This window comes from Ptychodera flava, chromosome 15 (genome assembly GCF_041260155.1).
Source record: "Ptychodera flava strain L36383 chromosome 15, AS_Pfla_20210202, whole genome shotgun sequence".
Taxonomy (NCBI): domain Eukaryota; kingdom Metazoa; phylum Hemichordata; class Enteropneusta; family Ptychoderidae; genus Ptychodera; species Ptychodera flava.
In genome coordinates, this window is record NC_091942.1 from 26919165 (window position 1) to 26935214 (window position 16050).

The 16050-nt window shown below is 40.3% G+C and overlaps 1 protein-coding gene across 1 annotated transcript; it reads right to left on the reverse strand.

The window, feature by feature from the left end:
* Nucleotides 1–275: 275 nt before the first annotated feature.
* Nucleotides 276–10809, reverse strand: LOC139151708 (uncharacterized). Its single transcript, XM_070724668.1, has 15 exons — nt 10540–10809; nt 9364–9508; nt 8477–8684; nt 8213–8311; nt 7868–8010; nt 7367–7492; nt 6995–7162; nt 6179–6477; nt 4928–5267; nt 4035–4202; nt 3470–3629; nt 2493–2682; nt 1962–2108; nt 889–1332; nt 276–494 (listed from the first exon to the last, which is right to left on the reverse strand). Exons 1-15 carry the CDS (start codon nt 10792–10794, stop codon nt 384–386), a joined length of 3003 nt encoding a protein of 1000 aa, XP_070580769.1. The 5' UTR covers nt 10795–10809; the 3' UTR covers nt 276–383.
* Between the last annotated feature and the right edge of the window lie 5241 nt (nt 10810–16050).

The following is a 16050-nucleotide window of genomic DNA, read 5'->3' on the forward strand; positions in this document are numbered from 1 at the left end:
GTGGTACTTTGTAGTGATATTTTGTCTAGTTCTGAAAATAATTTTTGACCGAATCGAAATTTAAAATCCACGTGACCCAACCAGATTAAGTTTTTGACCATACCTTTGTTAATTTCTCGTGTCCTAGCGAAAGACTCTCGCTAATCACATGAAATCAGTTTGAGCGTGCCTTTTATTGAATAATCGGGGACGTATTGCGAATTTGCGATAATGGAGAATTTGTAAAAGAAATCTAAGATTACATTGTTTGGGAAAAAAGACTCGAAGACGCCAAGTTAAAGTTCGCTGGCAGTAGCGACGAATTTATCAATATATAAATATATTTCTGTACATATACAAGGGTTCAAGAAATCGATTTGTAGCAATGAACAGACGGGACAGAATCACAGAACTATACAAAAAAGCAATGAAAGTAATAGATTTCTACAAAGACTGATGATCCCCACGGCGAGCCAGTTACCCGAAGAATTTATTTTACGGTCTCCTGGTAAAACCTGGGTGAAAGAATAGAAAAATACATGGTAAAATAATTTATGTGGGACGCACGTCAACACACTATAAACAGCATATGAAACACTGTACTGTTTTAAATTTTAATATTTCAACGTTGACAAAACGATTGGTATTTTGGTGATATTGAGACAAATTTGCTTTAAATTGATGCATGTTGTTGGTATGCGAGATTTCTGTGAACATTTGTTATGTTACTGATGACGTTGGTCTTTGATGCCAGTCTTTGGTGCTCTTTGTCTGTGGCGCAGGTGATTGTTGATATTTTTCATGGCGATGGTTGAAGATTAAGCTTATCAATCTGAATTTGGCAATAACCACGATGTATAAAGTTTATAGCAGCAAGCGTAAAAGTCCAAATGTACTATGGATACTTACATCACCGTTGATTGGTTCACATCTGAAAGTGTCTGCTGAGTATTCCTCGTTCGGTTTCACGCACGCGCAGTGTCTGTTCACTGGGTCGTGGATCGAGTTCTCGGGGCATCCAGCGAAGAGGAAGACGTCGCCCGTGGTCTGTGGTTGAGCGATCGCTTCTTCCAGGTCTCGCTTGGCTAAATCTAGCGTTTCGACTTCCCTCTTCCTTCTGCCGGGGGCAAGAGTCGTGACGACGATGATGTTGGTGGTCATGTTCGCCTGAGGAGCCGGTGTTGTGGGTATGCTGGGAGCTGCCGTTGTGGCAATGGCTGTCACTTCGCTCCGCGGCACCAATTTGAACACGTTCGTCAGGGTGTAGAGCCTCTCTTCCCCGGACAAAGCCCTGTTAGTGAACTTGGATCGATGCGTCTCCTCGCTGTGGATGTATTCATGACTGTCCAGGCTCTGAAATGGACAAATGAAAAGTTAAATGTTGTGGATAATCAAGAACTGCAACTAATTTTTTTTAAGAATTCGATGGCGCGCAAATTTGTAATCATAGCCTATAGGCTATCATTGTATTTGTCACCGTTGACAAATTATCGCCATAGGTTGGTTTGAAAACAAATTCAGGGACAGTGTTAACATCTTCGCCAGTTCATATACAAATTTTCGGTCATGGCTATTGCCATATAAGCTTACACTATTTCAGCACAACTTTTGTAGTCTGCACCGAGGGAACATCGACTTAGTGTTACTGGCTCCTGGGAAGTTTGGGTAGATTTTCCACGGTACGGTTTTTTTTTCGCGTCAGTACTCTAAATGTAAAAAATATGGGTTCGAGACTAGGAAACTCCACTAAATAGTTGAAGAAGCGTTTCGGTTGCGCTTCTGTCTATGGGTCATATTAAGAACAATCATGGGTGGGACGTTTTTAGGGGCGGATTTTTAACGGCTTTATATCTGAAAGAACGTTCGAAGGAAAAAGTACTCTAACTCATTAAACAATCAGTGTTAATATGCATGAACCAGGGATTGAAGATTGCCGGTTTGAATGACGATGTCAAATGTGTAGAGTGCGCTACAAGACTCGCCTGAGAAGCAGCTTCAATGTCATCGGCATAGTACTTGATGAATCCCCTTGTTGGGTCGTCCGGGTCAACCAGGAACGTGGATTCATAGTAAAACCCGGGATCCGTGTACGCCACATATCGGTCCTCCACAGATGCATTGAGACAGCCCTGTTGATCGAAAGCGACATGTAAAAATGTTGCAGTAATGTCGTATTAACGCAACTGAACAGCAAACACCCCGTACAAAGCGTCACAACTGTGGGGACCTTTACTGCAGCAATAGGCCTACTCGTAGCATAGATTTCAATATTGGGATTATCTGAAGCTATCTATCATACGTATTGTATCGATCATAACTTGCTGGTTGGCCAAATTAATTTTTAACCGAATAGTTCAGTGGTGCTTAGTTGCTTGGCCAGGTTTCGGATTTGGGTCGGCAGAGTACGAATAAGCAACGGATTGTATCTTTCAATCTAGGCTAGATGTACATTTGACATGACGCCACGAAAAAATATTGTCGAAATCCCGGAAATGATTAAAATGTAATATTACATTTGGCAAGTCTCTATATTCGTCGCCGATGCACACCATGAAGAGAGTCAACCTGGTCTCCATTTTCTCCCTGACGAACTCTGGGAAGAAGTGTGTATCCACGGTAACTTGTTCGAGATGCTGAACGCCTCTTGCTCCATCCCTGAGATCGACCGCCGGGTCACTGCCATACAGCTTCTTCAGTTTCACTCTGGAGGAAAGAAGTCACGTTGCATTGAAAAATGTTCAGGGAAGCATGCACGAACTTGGTTCCCCGAGTGTTGTAAAGGCAAAAGTCGCGGGTTTTTAGCAACTTAAAGGACGAAATATTAAAAATTAACGAATTCAACAGTCTATGCACAGTACCGTAAATGACCCTAAAGTTTCTGCATTTGAACCTCGTATTTCTATCATGCATTTTTCTTACTTTAGATGACTGTAGCTGTAATGTGTGTTTCATTGATTTTAACTATCTTGACTTGATGGTGAAATATGGATTTGGCAGGAAAAAGGTTCAGCAAGTTTTTATTTTACCTCGCCGTACTGAAAGTGAAAGATGAATTATTCAACATTAGGAGTATCTGAACTCTGAAGAACTCTAGGCTGTAATTTTTTCCCACCAAAATTTCAGTGCAACATTTTACCAATTTTTATGAAGTTTTCTGTAATTTTTTAGATAATTTTTACCAAACGGACATCCCAGTTTATTAGCTGCAATTTTTTATCAAAATTTTGGCAAAAATCTGAAAAAGTGACCAGGGAATATTTTATAAGACTACAATTGGCTTTGGCGCTCAATTGGTTAAAATAACAGCGACGTCCACAGGACCATGGAATGACTAAATATAATGAAAAGAAACCATTGACACCGGAATAAACTTTGCGAACTAAAGCTCCGGCGTGTAATTGTATGGTAAAATACTCTACAATTTTTTCTCCAGTTGAGAAATTGCTATAGTTACAATCATTTGCAGGATATGTGCCATCATATTACTCACATAGGTTTGTCCGCGGTCTCGTCTATAAATTGAGCGGTGGTTTGTAGGGTGATTCTGGTGCCAATGACAGCAAGCGGAACATCAACGTATTCGCAGTCGTCCGTTCGGTTTTCTTTAAGGTTTGGACATTGGTAGGTAAAGTACGATATTTCAAATTCTCCTAAGAGGAAAAGCAATTTGTAAACATGTCAACAGGAAGATTGTCGATTCATTTACTAGTCGTACGCAATTCAAACTTTTTTCGTAAAAAAATGGGCTCAATGAAATAACATTACGGTTTGGGCACCCATTTTTTTATTTGTGAACATTTTTCAAAAACTCCCCGTATCAAAAAAAAACAAGGAAGTAATACGTCGCTTGTAACTTCTGCATCAATTTTTGCACACGTCAAGTGAGCAGTCTCTAATGTACAACTATAAAATTGGGCATTTGAGACTTTGAAGCTTTTATTCTATATACTTTTCGTCATGTAAATTCATATGTGTAGCTACGAACAGTCTGCGAGGAGATTATTTTGACGATCTCGAAAGGAATTGCGGACAAGACTAGTTCAGGACATGCGTACCTGTGGCGTCAATTGGCATTCGGCTATCAATGCCCGTGTCGTCTACGTCCAGGACCACTGTGTACGTCCACGACTGGGTGCATTTGCCGGGGTATTCTGTAAAGTCGCATGGTGGCGCCAACATGGGATCCTCGTACGAGTTCATTTGGAAAGTGTTCTCGGAAGGTTCTGCAACATTGAACACATTTGAGATTAAACTTCAAAGAAAGCTGCACTTGGGCCATGTACCTTTGACGCTTGATGTTTTGATTGAGGGAAAGACAATTTGATGCTCGGAACGAGTTGGTAATAATAATGAGGAAAGACAATTTTGTCTGTTCCCCAAAATCTGACATCTTAGTAGTCAATGCATTTACTCTTTTCACTGAAGTTTATTAAAGTTTGCAAAAGTAGCCGGCAAGACTGGAAACCAATCCTGATCGTGTAATTGTTTTCACTTTGATTACTCCACTTTCATAAACTTCTACCGTATATTGTTCTACATGTCATCATACGGGTCATTGATCTTTACTCTCAGCCCGCTCTGGTGAAATGAACTTATCATGCATTGAAACAGCGTAGTGTGTAACAGCATAGCTAGACTTGTCAAATTTTGCGTAATGTACGTAAAGTAAACTAAAACTTGTAAGGGTCTCGACAGAATTTACGGTCAAAGAGGGGGCCGCAATCTGGGAAGGTCACTATTTCCTTACATCCAGTTTTGAATCGCACAAGGCCCCCCCCCCCCCTCTCCGTTCATATTGTCCAGGCCCTAAGTTGGAGGGCACAAGTAGACCATCCGTAGAGTGTGTACAAGAATTTCTTTCGTCGTAAACAACAGAATAAGACTGGAAATGTGACGGAAAATGTAAAACTTAATGTCGCTAGAAGTAGTTGTTAAAATTCAACCATACCTGACCTGTCTTCCTTCAACCAATACCATAATATTTGTGGTTGGTCAGCAACATCGACATCGATCCATGGGGCGGGATTGTAGTCTGTGCCCGTACAACTACACACCGCGGTACCGAAGTCTCCTACTTCACCAACGCGGGTCGTCAACAGATTGTCCCCTGTGCCAATGTAGGGCATGACGTTTTGCGGGCCGCCGTTGTTCGGCAAGTCGTCCTCCCAATCGCCGAACTTCTCGATGAGCGTGGTGGGCTGGTCAGGTTGAGCCGTTACAAAGCCGTGAGTTGAAGGTGCTTCCCAAATAGCTCCGTTCTCTCCGTGTTGTCCGGCTTCTATTCGATACTGAAAACGAAATAAAAGTCTTGCTTTGAGTTTTGTGACAGCTGTATTTCACGAATTCACTATAGTTTGCTTTCCTGGGGCATCGAATGAATCATATTCTGGTTGACAAAGTATTTTAGCAATACAACGGGGCGCTCCGTGTTCAAGGTATACGAATCTTGCCAATTGACATACTGTTAAATTCTGAACATACAATTTATAGTTAGGTGAAACGTTTGAGGAAATGGTAGCGGAAAATACAACGGCTGGACTGTGATAAAACTGTAAAAGTGAATCTTCAGGACCGAGCCTGTTGATTCGGGCTGACTTTGTCTCTTTTGCAATTGGGGGGTTGAAAGCGCTAGCGGGGGTTAAAGTTTTGAAGAATATAAACTTTCAACAAATTTTAAGTCTGAATATAGGGAAGGGACTAAAGAGGGCGCCTAAAAACGTAGCCAAATTATACCTTGGTATGTAATAGTAACACTGGTTCCTTGGCGTTGACCATTTTACAAACTCAATACGGAATCTTAAGAGATTGGAGTTCATTTGGTTCATGTATTTTTAGAGGTAATAACAATAATCTTCATTTCGAAAACTCGAATTGCTCAAATGAAAAACATGAGACTAAAACGTCTGCATCACAAAACAAAAACTGAAAACACTAAAAAACTTTTACAAGTTTTAATAAAACCGGTCTTAAGCGGTTCTCAGAACGGGCCACAATTTTAAAGGAGCAAGATTGGGAGCAGCAGAACTGGCGACCTCTGTACATTTCGTGTAATCCAAAACAGCTACCAAATAAAAAAAACTGCCAAACCCCCAACTTGAAGATAGTTTATAGCGTCGCTACATATCGGAAGCCATGGGAGAAAAACTTCGATTGCACTAGTTGCAATTTTCGAACACCGTACAATCTCATCGTTCCTTACCCTGAAATTTGGTCCGTCGGTTGTGGATTTTATGTCGTCTACAAAGCCCAGTATGGAATAATCTGTCGACGTGGACGGAGAGTCCGCGTTGAGGTTCAGAAGGTTGCCGGCGGTGAAGCCGTCTTGACCCTGGGTGGTCAGCACCAGCGTCCAGCCACCGCCGTCACGGGTCATGTCGCAGTACACACTCATCCGGGTGTTGTCCCTATTGATGTCGTATATTCCGTCTTCGAGAGTGATGCCGGCTCTCTTGGCTTGTTGCAGGTAATCGTGACAAGACTTCGGGAGATTCGCCACGGCTGATCACGTGATCAATGATGTGGAAAACAGAAGATAATAGTTAAGAGAGATACACAGTGGTTGTACGTGGTGTATTTGGTTTATGAAACCAGTTTGAACTGATTGCCAATTCTTCTCAGATGAAAACATACGGGGTCCATTTTATGACAATTGCACATCACATCAGCAAATAGCCCATATACTTGAACTAGTTTTGCGCGATTTGGACAGGCATTACAGAATTCCACCATGATAAATAGAAAAAAAAATCAGAAACTATTAAGATGAAGCAGCCGGGTGTCTGCAATGTGTCAGAAAGTTTTCGTCTTATGAGAGAGAGGGGCTCATGATTTTCAGACTAGATAGATTTTAATACATCAAAGCATTCGATTAGAACTGCTGCAAACACCAGTGAGGTATAATAGGATGTGGGCAATTGCGCTGAAGATGAACTCGTAAAATGCAACGTTTTATTAATAATATTTATGTCGAGGGAAGTGGAAAGCACATTTCATAATACACAGAAGGGTGACCTACCTGTGTCTACACACACGACGGAAAGGCTCCCCTCGGAACAATCCGCGTCCGTTCCTATTTCATATGTGCACTCTCCGAAATTTGCTTCGCTCCCGGTGCAAACAATCCCGACAACCGCGTTACTGGAGGTTTCTGCAGGATCCAAGCTTGAAGAGGCGACGGTCAGCCCTTCAAGGAAGATTTCAGATATTTCGTATACACATATTAACGAGGCACTATTAGAGAACTTGGGCGATTTGCATTTTATAAACTTGACTAAAATATTCGCAAACTATATGGTTATATGGAGATCAGCAAGTCTACAACTAGTAGTATCAAATGTAGCAACAATTCCGTGTAAAAGTGTGGTTTCAACTGTCAGAGCTAACCTACCGAATTCAGCACACATTATATTCGCGATATTAGTCTCTCCTCCGGCAGCTGCGGGACACACAGGGACACTGACTCCGTCAATCAACACCTGCGCAGTAGAGTCCGTGGGATGGTAATATACAGCCACTGTGACGAGAAGTTCCATTTTGAGTTTTAAAATAATATCAGTGTATGGATAAAATTGTCGATGAAAGTCTAAAATTGAAAATTTCACAACAGAGTGGACCATGCGACCATTTAACCTTTTGAGTGCCAAAGTTGATTTTTATTCCCTTTATACAATATAACGCCAACAATTTCTCTCAGATCTAGACTTTTTTTCAGATTTTTCTCAAAATTTTGGTCAAAAAGTGTAGCCCATGAACATTTTTATCTAATTGGTCCAAAATCATGGAAAAAAGTTGCAGAAAATTCATAAAAATTGGTAAAGTGTTGCCCTGACATTTGGGGGGGGGGGGGGGACGGATTAGAGTGCTGAAAGGGTTAGACTGTTTTACTTGCCTTCTGATGGATCATACTTTGTGTAATCCAGCGAGTTGTCAGTATCGATGGGGATATAGTTCAGAGAGCCATCTTTGTACACTGCCATAATCTGATCAGAATCGGCAACAGTTTTAAATGCTAGCTCCACTTCTGCCTTATTTCTGTTGAGAGACGTGAAAAAAGGCATGTTGGGTTATTGGTGTTTTTTTGTGGCAAGTGATACAAATAAGTTTGTTGCAAAAGCAAATCTGAATCTCATACCGAAATTTGTATATATCCAGTTTCATTTGAGTTTTAATTATGCAAATATTTTCAAGGTGTGACAATCTTTGAATCCCTTATATAAAGTCTAATTATGGATACCTTTCCGGGCCTTTGGTTTCGTCGTCATCGACATACATCGGCCTGACTATGGCGTATTCAAAGATGGGTTTCAGTCGCTCCGTCGATGTAATAATGAACCTGAAAAGCAAGTTAGAAACCATTGGCATTATTTTTTGTGCGGAGTACATCGAAAAGGTCTCCAAGCTTATATATCAAACAAATTATTCTCCAGTTTAACCACTCATGCGTTTACAGACCTGCTCCTTTCAACTCATTCCTTTCATTATGCGAACGATGCCTCACCTGACAATGGCTGTCCTGAGCAGTCTCCAATAGAGGATCACGTGACTTTGTATGAAGGATATTCCACTTTCTCCATCAGTAGTTTGTTTGGGTCTAACGTTCGTCATGTATAGAGTGGTGTTGTATTGAATGGACTCTGTGTTCACGCTTCTGTCCCAAATATTTTCCCCCTTGGAATTGACGCATTCCAGAAATACATTCAAGGGACCTTCAAGGAAAGAAATAACGAATGATGCGTCTTGCTGGAAAAGAATGATACCAAAAGGGCTACTTGCTGCAACTTTAAATGATTTTATCACCATGTTTTTTTCGTCAACTTCTGCAAAATATCTGAGATCTGTAAATGTTTAAATGTTTTCGCAAACAATTTCTAGGAGAGATGATAGAAAATATACAAGATGAGCTATGTCGACGGCTCAGTGCAAAAAAAGCCAGGTTAACAAGAGAGATTTAACATTTTAGTGGTGGTCTCAATAAAATGCATCATTGAAAGGAAATTAACATATCTAGAAAAGCTCAATGCAACATCACAAGTGAAAATTAAAACTCCGCCGGAGTCTGTCAACCTTTAACCATTCTTACTATTTAAAGAGGAGACTAGTTTTGTTCGATGATATCTTACAGCGGGCCATCGATGAACATAACACAGTCGAGTTGGCCCAGATAAATGTACCGTTATTGCAGGGAGTAGTCACGGGACACTGCAGGAGTATAATGGCGAAACCAGTGCAACTTCAAGCGGGTTTTCAGAATTATCGGTTTTCACTCACTTTAAAGAATTATCTATTTTCCCCGTATTTTAAATTTCTTGTATAACAGACTTCTCACGTTCCAGGCAGTCGGAAAGTCTCGCAGTGGAATTTTTCTCGCCAAAATGTGGACCTCACCTTCAAATTGAATCGAATCTTCTCTGACGGACACTCCATAATCGTTACTCATAAAACCACCATCGCCATGACTATATGCTGTGAATAATTGCTTGGTGCCAGGAGCTGATGGGAGGTAATCGTCCTTGTAAAAACCGTTGTTTTCCTACGTGACGGGGGAAAAATTATATTTCACAAAATTAATGCTGACAACTCGTCACCTTACGTCGATGCACATGTCACAGTGTTTAAAATACTTGCAAGTTTCATTGCATAAATAAACTGGAACATATCTGGGGCAATCTGCAGACTCACAAGATCAAACCTCAATTATGGTAAAATGCGTCTTGAGGACAGATACTCGGACTCTCAAAACTTTTGCAAACATTTTGGGCTACCACTTGTAGGGCTTCATTTTAAAGCTTATGAAATACAAGTTTTACAGGCTTTGTGAAAATCGAAAATTTTATTTTACCTCAACGAGTTAACTGAGAGATGAGACCATTTTGAAGTTCAATATCGGTAAATAGGGCAATTTATTTCTCTAGTACCAAACTTTGCACGAAGACCCCACGTTTTCGTTTTAGATTTCGAAAGGGATTGGTTTAAAGTTTACTTACGGAAAGTTTGAGCAAAAATTGAGTGTTTCAATTTCAAGGCACATACTACACCTTGAATAGTTCTCGGTGTCAAATCGTAATGCGACAGACCAAGCCAGATTTTGTTTTGCACAAGGTAAGCTTTCTTAGGAAAATTCCAGCACTGTTCAAATTATAATTTAGGGTACATTTGAAACTTGAGGCGTGCCAAAAGCTAATTACGGTGACACTAACGAGGGAAGAGATATCTGACCAGAGTTACATATAGGAGCGAACAAATTGACAGACCGAAAGAGAACCAGTGCAAATTTGCCAGAACCTAAAAGTGAAGTTGTCAACGGTATTACAAGCGAAACGATTCGATGCACAAAGAAGTATGTAGTATGGGGTTTGTCTTCACTGTACATTCCTTCTCATCTATTACCCTGCCACTCTTTCTTACATCTGTAAATATCGTGAATAGTTTACGCCAAAATAAGAGCCGTGGATCCGACGATTTTCAGTCAAGAAGTTATCTTCTATTAAAGGATACACGGAGACTATTTATGGGGGATCTGTACCTATGTTAAAGAAATTATTTTGGAGAAAAAAATCTTACATCGAAAACCGCATCACTGAACACGCTTGAGCAATTGCCAGTGTTCCCAGAAACTAGCTGTCCTCCATTGGTAGACACGACAGGTGGGTTGGCCTCGTCGAAATTGTAAGGTTGAAAGTCCAGAATCCACAATTCGTCTTTCAGATGCGCGTTTTCTAGCGTGATGTTCAAAGATACAGTACCTGCAAGGAAAATAAAGCAAAAGTTTAAAGTAAGTGCCAGCCGAATGACTACCGGGCGCATACACGGGGTCATGAGAACATCGCTAGTGGAACATTTACAATATTGGACTCGTAAAATGAGACTTTAAACGAGGCACCTGGTCAGACAAAAAAGAAATAGGTATTCTGCACAAGAGGTTCAAAATCTTCAAGAAAAACGCAACTTGCCGTTATTTACTACGAATTCTTCGATTCTGGCCTCGCCCATGTCATCAAAGCGGTCATCTATACCGTGAGCGATTGGTCTACCGAAGGAGGCATCCACGAGGCAGTACTGGAGAGCTGTGGAAATGTACAGTAACAAAGCCCTCGAAAAGAAGAATGAAAGTTCCATCTTTAGGACGTCTCCCACTGCACACGATACGGCCTGGCTGACCACAGAACAGGTAAAACAAAGCGAGAGCGTGAAAACCCAACTAACAACGCAGAAACACAATCAGACTGAAAGAGGTTGCACAAGCTGGATCCTACCTATATAGTCGCCAACGGGTTTCACCATTCCTTCGGAGGGGGAAGGATGCATTTACAATGCAACCGCTTCGGATGGTTTTCCCGTTGCAACAACGGCTGTGCTCAATCGACATGCAGAATGGGTAGTTACTCAGGTGTGATCTTGATTCGCGGCAGGTGATGGTGGTGGTGTTGTTGTTGTTGTTGGGGAGAAAGTTTAACCCGTTTCCATTTAAGGTATCTGATTGGTCTATCATACCTGTTACCAGGTGAGGACTAAGGATATTTGCATCAAATTCTCTTCTTTTTTTCCATCACCACGCGATCAACATAACGCTGAGACTTGTCTAATTATCTTTCAATGTATGGCAACAAGAAAACAGTATCATAACGTCTGAAAACATTACTTTCAATAAGTAATAATATCATGATTAGTATCTTTATAAAGACCGCATGCCAGTTTGCTCCACACAGATCCTTCGAAACTGGTGGGGCACCACTTTACAAGTAGTATGGCCACAAACACAAATGTGTTCATTCTGCGGTAGCCCCAATAGCTGCAAATGAGTAATAAACTGATCTCAAAATATCTTGCGTTTTCTAAGAGTTTTCTTTGAATAAGACCCGTTAAAGACTGAAAAAGGGGATAACACTGTCATAAGTGTCGAAAGTGGCATGTAAATTCAAATGTTTTTTATCATCATTTTAGATTTCCCGTCATTTTCAAAAACATGTGACAGAGAAATATAGATTACGACAACATACTGTCGGCCATCGTGTAGATACATTCAAGTAATGGCATCATGCTTGTTTCTTGGATGATTACAATGTGTATGTGTACGAAATACTGCATTTTACTACTTTCTATGGGGCGCCATTTTACGGGTGCGGCACCCGTTTATTACTTAGCTTGTTAAAATATGTAGTCATGGTCCAAATCAGGCAGCAGTGATACGTGTACACATAATCCTTCAGTCAGCACATTTACACGAACCAACGTTGGTTTGAAAATGAAAAAAACCTATATAATTCGCAGCTATTGGGGCTTTAACTCAAATCCCACTGAACGTTCAACGTAGTCTTACGGTTAAACCTACCATTTCGGGTATCTTTTTCCAGAATCAATGTTCGTAAACACTCCTTTTTGCCACGTGCTTTAAGCACTTATATTTCAAAATTACGCTCGGATATTGACATTTTTAACAGATTTAGTCTTTTTTTAAACAAGTGTAATGAATTGTTTTTCATGATTTGTATGTTCTTTGTAATTCTCTTTTGCGTCAATGTTATGTTTGTCTGTAATTTTATGTATTTTCTCTGTTTGCGGGGCCTGTAATTGGGAATATACTCCTGTTGCCACAGTACAATAAATTACCCACAATGCTGTTTGATTTGTACCAACGACATTAGTTTTCTTAAAGCTTTTTCAGTTCTGCATAAGAGCAATAATGTGAAGTCTCACGATAATTGATTAATTATATTTATTGAAAGTACGTTGAGATATTGTAGTATAAATTTCAAAGAAACCATCAATTAACCATAAAAGTCACATTGTGCAGGTACTACAAATGTCACAGTTTTGGGAAGCAAGTTCTGACCAACTGAATGGGTCATTTTCTGGAAAAAAAGTAAGCATGTAAATTTCTTTTGTCTTTTCTATTTGGAAAAAATCAATATCCTTTTGTTTCATAAAACAGGTGCAACTAGTCTCCCTGCTTTCTATCATTTTATTATGTATGGCTGAGGACACAATCAGTGGAAATTTACAAAAATGCTATCTCTCTCAATCAAGCACAATTTTCTTAATCCTTTAAAAGGGAATTGAGAAGAAGTTGTCCTTAAAAGTACGTTTTCAGGATTTTTACACCTAGTCCAGGAATTTGTCTACACATGAGAGACATGGTAGACTTCACAGGGGAATCTACGTTGGTACAAATCATGATGCATTATGGGAAATCTCTAGTACCGTGTGTTGGTTATCCGAATAAATTAACAAATGAATAAACTAATGACGTCAAATCGCCGTACACAAAAAAAACCAGAGTCCTTGTAATTATGGCACTGTGTATTGTGTACGGTGATTTGACGTCATCAGTTTGTGGCTAAACCACTTGTAAAATGCTGCCCTGATAATTACATTTCTCGTTATGAAGTACTGTACTTCCGATAGCAAAATCCATGGAGGATCATCATTCATTAAATCCTCCCAAAATGATTGAAGCTGTGCGTAATTGTGGTGGAGAGCAGTTAGAGATGTTTATAGTCATCTCAGAAGTGACACACTGCAGTTTTCACAATTGTTTATACTTTGTTCAGTCATTTCCATGCTCATTCGATAAATCTGGAAATATTCCGCACCATGTCCATTATCGAGTTGGTCGGGAATTACCCGTTGAATGATTTTGACCTCTTGTACAGGGGAGTTCGCAAGGTGAATGAACTACAGCTCATACCGCAAATGTTAATGTATAATAATACTTTATTCCTTTTTAAGGGCTGCAGAGGGACATGTCCTCTTTCTGTTTATCGGCCACATTGGAATATAGTATATTGCTTGCATATTCGGACAAACACTCAACAGTGTTACTCCCCCTCCCTTCATTACATAACTAATTCAACTTTATTGATTCAACGTAAACATCGAAATAGCCTGACAATTGTAGAGTACCTGACCGCATACAGCATCACACTTGGGTACACAACATATTTTAGTGAAACAGAAAATGAGTTTGTAGACATTTATTCATCTCACCATCTTTTAGGGAGAGTATTGGATCTCTGCTGCAATGATTTTTAAATGTAAAGGGTTGAAAGGTTTCCAAGATTTTTTTACAGAGTCATGTAGTTATCCGCTGATAAAACGAAGAGAGGGAGGCGGGAAAGAAACCAAAGAAAGCTTGCATAGACTACCTGACCGATAAAGGTACACGTAGTACCTTTATACCCGAATCACTACTTCCAAACGAAGGCCGTGTTTGCAATGAATTGTGGGAAATAAAGCTTAGGTCACGGGGTCATTCGTGCCAAAACGCTCAAATCGTCACATGTGGACGCACTACATACACACCGGCAATCCACATCGCGCAGACTGAACCTTGCCTATTGCTTGTTATTTTGCTATAGCTTGTATTTCCGCACAAAGTGACCTCACACTATTCACAAGCGCTCGTTAGCTTGGTAGTCTGCTAAATCGATCGATTTTCGGCTCGATCTATCGATCCCGTACTCGATCAGTGCGCGCCACTCCCGGGGCGCCACTGCAACCTAAAGGGAGCAGTTTCTAGGTTGCAGTGGCGCGCAGATCGAGTACGGGATAGATAGATCGAGCCGAAAATCGATCGATTTAGCAGACTACCAAGCTAACGAGCATCGTGTGACCAATCCTTCACTGACGACAGTGCAATGATTGTCGACACGGGCGTTGCGGCCGGGGTTGCGGCCGGTTCGTAACTGTGTATGTATGTATGTATGTGTGAGCGATATGATATACAATACATGTAGTTTGAACATTGACAATGGATCGAGTGAGTCACCATTGCATACTTCAACTATTACTTCTGTCGCTTGTAAACTGGCATTCAGATGTCAAACCGTGAAACCATATCGGGCAAAATATTGAAAGTAATGTCAGTGTCACATAGGCCAAGTTGGCCAAAATGAAATACGTTTTTTGACGCCGTGATTTCCCAGCCTATCTCTGTTATTACCACCCCAAACCCATTGGAGGCTTTCCCGCAATGAAGCATGATTTCGCCACCCAATCATGGTCCCTTGGACCTTTGACAGTGACATTATGACGTAGTCTCAGAAAGGATGATGCTATTTTTCCACAACAATACTTGAAACGTTGTACAAGGTACCCACTTTCAGCGTCCGACCAGCAGCTCGCGCTCTTCAGGCACTATATATGCTTACGTCTTGACCCTTGAAAATCGTTAAGTTTATCTGCCCCGCTTCATGCACATAAAATGACACCGCTAAAGGGCCTAAAAATCATCAAATCTTCTCTATGTGGCATTTGTTGATTTTAAAAAAGCCTTTGAGTCTGTTTCAGAAAGGGTTTATTTTTAAAAACCCAATCATGGTCCCTTGGACCTTTGACAGTGACATTATGACGTAGTCTCAGAAAGGATGATGCTATTTTTCCACAACAAATACTTGAAACGTTGTACAAGGTACCCAAGGCCACTTTCAGCGTCCGACCAGCAGCTCGCGCTCTTCAGGCCGCTATGGTCACGTCTTGAACCTTGAAACTAATCGTTAAGTTTATCTGTCCCGCTTCATGCAGGAGTAGATGGCCCGCGACGCATAAAATGACACCGCTAAAGGGCCTAAAAATCATCAAACCTTTATGTGGCATTTGTTGATTTTAAAAAAGCCTTTGATTCTGTTTCAGAAAGGGTTTATTTTTAAAAATGCAAAAGTTGTGATTCCATGTATGATAATACTCAGTATAACGTGAAAACGTCAATCAAAATTCCAGATTTGTTTCTTTAATTCTTCGGGGGGGGGGGGGGAGTAAAATAAGGCTGTAATCTTTCATCTACATTGTTTAACATATTTCTTAACCATCTTCCGAATTTTTTTTGGGACATTTCTTTCTTTCCCGTTGATATGGAAGATCTAAAGTTAAATTGTATTTTATATGCTGACGATTTAGTATCGAAACTAGACAGATTTGTTTGAATAAGTTACAATCTTTAAGTAAAACCAAAAACAATGGTTTTCAGTAAAGGTAACCGTTTAATAAAGAAACAGTCATTTTAATATGAGAAAAATGCAATTGAATCTGTAAATCAGTATACATATTTAGGTATAGTTTTTACACCAAATGGAAAAT